At 29.0% G+C, this 8,490-nt stretch overlaps 1 protein-coding gene across 1 annotated transcript; it reads right to left on the bottom strand.

Annotated features, from left to right (window-relative positions):
- LOC113852489 (uncharacterized endoplasmic reticulum membrane protein C16E8.02) lies at nucleotides 1-1,999 on the bottom strand. The gene is made up of 4 exons (XM_027482780.1): nucleotides 1,439-1,999; nucleotides 665-727; nucleotides 507-578; nucleotides 1-425 (listed from the first exon to the last, which is right to left on the bottom strand). Exons 1-4 carry the CDS (start codon nucleotides 1,763-1,765, stop codon nucleotides 318-320), a joined length of 570 nt encoding a protein of 189 aa, XP_027338581.1. The 5' UTR covers nucleotides 1,766-1,999; the 3' UTR covers nucleotides 1-317.
- Between the last annotated feature and the right edge of the window lie 6,491 nt (nucleotides 2,000-8,490).

The raw sequence follows: 8,490 nt of genomic DNA on the forward strand, positions 1-8,490 counted from the left end.
TGAAGGTGTTAACTTCTCAATTGGTTGAACATTCCGTAATTTGTGCATAAACTTGAAGATCAAGTCTCATCTTATAAACGGAGGGAGTAATTTTTGAAAAGAAAACATATCACAGATTGTCCCAAATCACCAAGAGGGCGTACGGAGTTAAAAAGGGTTCATGAACTTAAAGCAATATTTCCTTTAACACTTGAATGAGATTGATATCAAACGTCTGGCGGTAACCAATAGTTTTATAGTTTCTATATAATACAAATCCTTTTGCTTTGCTTTCAGGGGAGTGATCTTCAACACAGCACATTTGTAACTTGTTTAAGCTAAGAACGTTTCTTTTCCTTCCATTCTTTGATATTATTATTTATCATTGCCTGCACCTTTTCCTTGAATCCCGGATAGGGTTCATATCCAACACATGATTGGAGGACCTGGAAAAGGCAAAAATGTCAAATCCAACTCGTTTCAATCGTAAAATAGACCCAGCTCAAATGATTATGACAAACAATTACCTCAAGCAACACGAAGAATGGAGCCATCAGAAAAGCTTGAACAAGGTTGTCCAAGAGAGCTGGTGCACGTTTCTAACAGAGGGGGAAACAGGGTCAAAACATAATCGAAATACACAACCTATGCATCATACCTATCAGCAGTGGAATAAATCATTTACCTCAAACACGCCATGACCAATAAACTGTCCAGTCCAACAAAACAATTGAGCAGCCAACACAACCTGAAGGTTGCCGTCATAAGCAGAGTTACCATTTTGTTCAACATATAATAAAACAGTTTTTTCTCTATGCTCTTGGCTTTATCACACCGCGTTTTGGTCTCTCTCTCTCTCTCTCTCAAAAAAAACAAAGATAACATAAAAATTAAGGTAAAAGAGATTAATGGTTAATTATGACAAGATACGGATAACAGTCCTAAGGGCCATCCAATCAAATTCAGAAGTTGCAAATCCCAATTACCACTGGTAGCAAACTAGGAATCCAAATCATACTCCATCAATTCCACTATTAAAAGACAGAAACATTTTTCAGCACTTCTCAAAATTAGGATGAGAAATGGAGAAGCGACAAAAATTGCTTAAAGAGACATATGGATCACTGAACACATGACTTAATTTCTGGGAAAACACGAGGGGGCCAGGGTTAGCATTTAACAAAGGAGCAAAGAAGTCAAGCACAAAGGACTTGAAACACAGCATAAAAGCGTGAAAATTATTAGGCAGAGGCCCACAAATAAGAAATTGTCTCACACAAAAGAGAACATAAACAGTTCCACCATACACAATCACGAAACCACATTTATACCCGCACAACAGAGGCACCGGACCAAAGGGCATTTAATCCAGTACCACCTTTCACAAGTAAAATGAGTACAAAAGCGAATCAAGTACACAAATCACAAGCTCTGGTGAAATCAGTTAGCACGCACGTACCTTCCACGCAAGCGAGAAGCCGAGGCTATTGGCGACGAAACTAGCGGCGACCCAGCAGAAGAAAGTGAGGAACGCAGCGAGTGAACCGGCTTTCTTATCCAAAGCGATGTAGAAGAGGGCGTAGAAGAGGGTGGAGAAGAAGCCCAAGTTGAGGAGGAGAACGGGGTGGGCCGGCCCAATCGAGAGGAGGGGAGGGGTGAAGTGGAGGATGATAAGGGCCGTGAAGACGATGGGCCAGACGAAGAGGATGTGGATGGCCACGTTCACCGGGTTGCTGTGGTAGGCACCGTAGAACGAGAACTGTTTCTCCAGATCTAACAAACCCATTCCGAGGCTTTCGATTTAGCCGGAAATGAATGATTCAGCTTCTTTATGGTTCTTTTGGGGGCTAAGATTGTCCGCTTAAAAATGGAAATGCGTTAGGGATTAGTTAGGTGAATCGGATGGAATTGAATGGAGCGTTAATTGAATATTGGTTAGACCGTCGTTGATTTTGAGTTGGTTTGGTTTCTTCTATGGCATGCCTGAAGATGCCCTGCTGACATGGCCACACACGGATTCGTTGCCAACAGATTTCCCATTTATTTATTTATTACTAATTTCTCTTCAAAACGCAACCTTTTTCTTGTTGGTACGTCCTCCCTTTAACTACCCTGCCGTTTATTTTATGTCAATGGGGGCTAAAACTAGTGTCTTTTAACAGTTGTATACGAAGACATAATAACTTTTTTACATATATTATTTGTTTATATATATATATATATATATATATATATATATATATTCTCCTTTCAATTTAAATTTTTCTAACATTTTTATAGTCACTTTTTCAAATTTTCCAAAATTGGCAAAAAAAATACTATAATATTAATAAATTAAAATGTATTATTTTACTTTTGTATATATCTTGGATAGAGAAAATAAAAATAAAAATTAATATATCCATTTTAGTAATCTTTTTAATATAAAATTATTGTTACAAGTCCTGATAAAACTAACAATAATATAATGAATTCATTTTTACATTCATTAATAATGCTTAAACTTTGTTTTTATGAATGATATTAGCAATAATAAGTCCAAGCTCTTAAAACATTTAATATTATATATATATATATATATATATATATATATCATTAATAATACATTTACTATGTATATATAATTTTTTATATTAATATCTCGTGTAATGTATTCTCAGATGAATTTTTTAAAATGTATCAATAAAGAATGAATTTTTCTATTAAATAGAATAATAAATATAGTCTTTTGTAAGTACCAAAAAAATAAATTTTTTTCTTGTTAAATAAGTAATAGTGAATTTTTTATTAAATAAATAGTTAACATGGATAAAAAATTTCATTTAATAATAATAATATTATAAATGTTTAATTATATAAAAAATAAATATTACATATTTTATAAAAGCAGAATCTAAATTTACACAATATAGTTAGAACAATTAATAATAATAATAATAATAATAATTTGAATATAAAAAATTGATATTAATAATTAATTTGATTTATAATATTATAAAAAGTAAATTTAAGTTTTGTACTTTTATAATTATAATTACTAGGAAAGTGACCCGTGCGATGTATGGATAAATTATTATGTTATAATATAATATTATAATTAATATTTATAAAATAAAAAATAATTCTATAAAATATTTATGATAATATTTAAATTACTTTAAAATTTAAAATTAATTAGTATATATTAATATTACTACCAATAAAATCATTGTCTTAGAGTCCTTGTGGTTTAAGCCTAATAATTGTGTTAATTCAATTGTTACTTAATACGGTTAAAACTATTAATTATAATAGCACAGGACTTAGTTAAGTAGGTTAATGCGCTTAATAAACTAGTTTTATATAGCCTACAATATATATTTTATAAATGTTTACAGCACGATGAGTGACACTTCAATTTTTTTTCACTCTAAAACCTTATAACTGCCTTCTACCTCCCCTACTCCGAGATTCCTGTCTATTGTTTGTCTTGGCAACAATGGATGATATTTCCAACTCTATTCCTTTTTTTGGGTCTTCATTTTTCATGCACACACGCCGAGGAATTAAACCTTTATCAACATGTTTGAATGGTCTAACTCTATTCTTTCTGCACCGCAATAATAGTCTTAGCTTGGTTCTCTCGCATGCTTTTGTAGCAGAGAATTACAAGTTAAGAAGTCGAGCAACAAAGCTGGTACTCACTTTGAAGAAACAAGTTAACTTTGTTCATAGATAAATTTCGATCTACTAGTGACCATCCTCGTCTCCAAGCTTAAATTTGTAACAATAATATATGGTGATATCCTTATTATTGAATTCAACCTCAAAATACATCATTTCTAAGAAAATATGATACAATCTCCAATATCAATATCACCAACAAAATGGTCCAAGAGTTTTTAACTAAAGAAAATAACGAAGTCTAAATTAAATCTTATTTTCATTCAACTAATATTTCCGCTGTGATGAGGTCAATTTTTTGAGGAGTATGATACGAAGCTCTGAATATTTGTACATGCACTGGAAACTTTTCGTTATTTTTTATCTGAATGAATAGATTGGGCTTTTATTCATGAGACTTAATGAATAATTTGCACGAGTCGTTGTCAAATACTATTACTGCATCTTTTTTTCTTATGATTAGTCATAGTTTTCCATTAATCATTGAAGAGGATAAACAAAGAAAAATTATTTCCCACCATTTTCAAACCTAGGATCTTCCTTGGTCTTCTTCTTAGAGTTTCATGCTTCTCAGAATTTAAGGGAGGGAGATGCTTACAAAATTACAAGACTTTTGACTAGAAGGGTACTTTAATGAACTAAAAACTTAAAAGACGACTTCTTCATCTTTTAGCCTCAAAGTGAACTTTCCTTCTTGGACATCTTTAAGGACTCTTGCAATGACGAAGAAGGGTTTGCTTAGGATGATGGGTAGGGGCAGACCTTCTTGGAGCGGGAGGGGACCACGACTCCCCCAAAGCTTGTAACGAAAATCATATTAGAATGTGTGTGAGAGAGCATTGATTGCTTAATTTGGAATAAAAATCATATTAGAATGTGCGTGATAGTGAATTGGGATTTCTATTTGAGATTGTGGGGAAGTGAATATGATGTCTCACTCTATCATATGTCAATATTGAATTTGATTTTCTAGTAACGCAAATTGTCGTTTCATTTTTCTTGCAATATGATAAACCTCTTTTTTCCTCTATTGTGATTTCATCCGATACTTTTAGTGAATACGTGATTTTCATGCTCCTAATTTCTGGATATAGTTTTGGGTCCTACACTCTATAAAATGCTTTCAATTGCTTTTAAAAATGGTGTTAAATGTTTTTTTTCTATTTTTTGATACAATAAGTACTATGGACTTCTTCTTCTTTTTTTCCCAATAAATCCCTATAATATTCAAGAGATGGAGGGGGGGTAAAATTGCCAGAAAAGGAAAGTTAGAGATCCTAGTTTCAATGTCTGGAATTTCTTTTCATGAACTTCCAAAAAAAAAAAAATCATTCACTTGTCATTAAAAAATGGCTTGAAATTTTTTTCTTTAGCTGGGAGGTTGTTAATTGGCAGATAACTTATGGAATTTTGGCTGCAAAGAAAACATTGATTGTTGTATCTCATTGTCTTCAACTTTTATTTGGAAACTTGTTTAGTTAGCAATAATCTTTCGTATATTTATTACTACTTTGTTTTAAAATATTATTTTGAAACTTTGCTTGAGAAATATAAATTTTAGTTAAATCACTTATCAATATTTATGGCTCCCCTTAAATTTTGAGACTTTGCATTAATATGTTAATGTTAAAGTTACAAATACTAAATTAATATTAATTCTTATTATTTCATTGTTGTATGACCTTTCAAATATATAAATTAATTAATTATAATTTATTCATGACTTTTATATATTTTAAAAAATTCAAAACTGTCGTAAACTTTGCATGAATAAATGCATTAATATGTTAATATTAAAGAATTAATATTAATTCTTATTATTCCATTGTTGTATGACCTTTCAAATATATAAATTAATTAATTATATTTATTCATGACTTTTATATATTTTAAAAATAATTATATGCATTTCACTTCATTATTTATCTCAATTATTTCATGTATGGTCATGCTTTGAGCTTGGAGTAAATAATCTTCCATTCAAAATAGAAGAGTACCCAGACAGACTTAATACTTGACTTATACCTGCATCATTCATATTCATCCTATACCACAAATTGGATGATAGCTTATAAGTTAACAAAAATAGGAAACATCATGCAAAACATAATGATGTCTCTATAAATAAAAAATAATTAAAATACTTACTTATTCTTGTAATCAATAGCCTCTTTTATGTTAGGATTGATATATAACTTTGTCTCATTCTTTAAAAAATTAACCATTTGATCAGCAAACTCCTCCTATAAAGTTCAAATAATTCTCTGATTCCTATAAACAAATTCAATATAATATAACCTTACTTAGTATAAAGTAATGAAAGAGAAAAAATATTAAACAAATATTTTAGCCATTAAAATATGTTATAAAATAATACTCACTCCAAGTATTCGAGAATCAAGTCAATATGTTAACTTTTCTTTCCATTTTTTTCTACATCTTTGAGATTATCTTTCTCAACCACATGACCAATGACATCTAATTGAACATGTGTCAAACATTATTTTAAAATAACAAAGTAGCATACATGGATAAATATGAAAGCGATTAAAATTAGAAAAAATAAAACTCACCAATTAGATATAGTTCATCTATCCCACTTAAAATTTTTGAGAATAGAACAAAATCGAAACAGTTAAAAGAGATGTTGTCACATTTTACTTCTGAAACTCTAGTGGTTGCTATCAAATTTAGTTTCCATTTGTGTTTAGTGGTTCGCATATTCTTTTCAGGAGTAATTACCATAAAATTTTTCATGATATACACATTACTTTCATGGAGTAATTTTTCGTAACGTGATATAATATCTTTCCTAACAGTACAATGAATTCTTGAACTCTGAAATAATGAAAGAACATGAAGGAATTAAATAAATTCAATAAGAAAGAAAATTTATGCAAGAAATATAAAAGCTTCACATTTTCATCGACTAAAATCATGTTCATGCTATTGACTTGAGTTTTATTTCGAAACTCATGAGGGAACCACAAATTAATTATCCAAACCATTATCTTCCAATCCACCTTCCGAAGTCGTATTTCAAAAAGCACTGAAATAGTAGGCGTCATTTTGTAAGAATTTTAGTTTGAAATTTTATTTCAAACAAACAATATGTATTTTTCCTTATATATATACCTAATAAAATATAATTTCTTTCTCACTTGAAGAATTTTTTTTCTGATTTTTTGTTTTTATTTTTATAATAAACTTAATTTAAATTTCAAGAGTTTTATGTAATTTTATTAGTTATTAATTTCTAATAATAAAATTTAAAATAAATATTAATATTAAGGTTCAAATTTGCTGCAAAGGATGCACCTTTTGAATATATAAAAACTACTAATTAGAAATAAATTCATTTACCTAATTTGAATTAAATCATTCAAGACTGCCTTAAAGGTAAAGATATATCAAAACTGTTAATTAAAAATGAATAGATTTAATTGATTTGAATTAAAGCATTCAAGATGACCTTAAATAGTAATTATTAATTATTATATAAAGATTATTATGTTAAAGAGTGAAAGCAAATTTTTCTTCAAAACTTATTACAAATTTTCCTCCAAAACTCATCTACTTTTATATATATAAAGATAAAGATAAAGATTTTGATGTTTACAATAATACGCGTGACCTACTTTTATCTCACACTAAATTATGTTATTTATCAATTCGACTCTAATGATTTATTTGGATGCAGGTTAAAATAAAGAAGAAAGAAATAGGTGAGAATAAAAAATAGAATATAAAATATTAAATATTTGGATGAGTTAAATTAAGAAAAAATAAAATAATTATACAATTTTTTTACTTGTTTGAATGAGTAAAAAAATTTAAAAAGAAATTATTGAGTTGCATTAAAAATATTTATTAAAACTTAAAATTGAGTTAATTATTTTATTTAATTATTTTTTATATTTGTTTAATATTTTGAAAAATAAAAAACGAAGATTAAAAAAAAATTCAGCCCATACTTCTCCCCGTCCCCTCCTCCTTCTTACTATTCATTTCCTTCAATTTTCGTGGGATTGCCACGAAAAGAAAATCCCCTTCCTCTTTCTATGGAGCATTTAAATAAAGAAAATTTTACGGTATGTTTGTTTGCATTTTTAAAAAAAATTAAAAATACATTTAATTTTAATTTTTTTTAAAAATGTAAACAAACATATTCGAATTACACTATTTTTCTCCCCACCAATAAGGCGTTAACATTATTGATGAATTTTACCATGACAACTGATAAAAAATTTGATTTTTAACACTACTAGCATTTTGTTTGCCCTGTTGTACAAGCTAAGGAATTATACCGGTGCTAGAGTTTTTCATATTTTAATTATTGTGTTGAATGAGAACTCTATTTTGCTTGATATCTATAATTTTTTTTTTATCACGTTATATGTCTTTAACTTTGACACCAAATGCTGATACTTAATTTACCATGCAAGTCACTTCAAGACGAAAATGACTCGTTCTTATGACAAACTAAATTGATAGATAATTCTTCAATTCAAGGACTATGTTTTTTATTGCAATCTCAAAAGTCAAATTCATCGATAATATTATGAATCGGGCACACAAAAACTTTTATTTACCAAATTATTGTTTTATTCAAAACAGTGGTGATATTTCTTTTCTTTTTAATTTAGCAAGTAAAAGTAAATGGGATATTTAGGTGAATGAATTTGGGAGGTTAGATGCTTTAATGTTGAACAATATAGGTCCAAGGTTTGTGGCTTGTAAAGATGATAAAAATTGAAAGGGTGTTGTATAAACGAGGATACTGCGGTCATTTAGTTGAATTGTTTTCCAATTTGTTGGAAGTATGAACTTGAAGGGTGGTTCTTCGTT

Source organism: Abrus precatorius, unplaced genomic scaffold (assembly GCF_003935025.1).
Source record: "Abrus precatorius isolate BTA unplaced genomic scaffold, Abrus_2018 Scaffold10, whole genome shotgun sequence".
NCBI lineage: Eukaryota > Viridiplantae > Streptophyta > Magnoliopsida > Fabales > Fabaceae > Abrus > Abrus precatorius.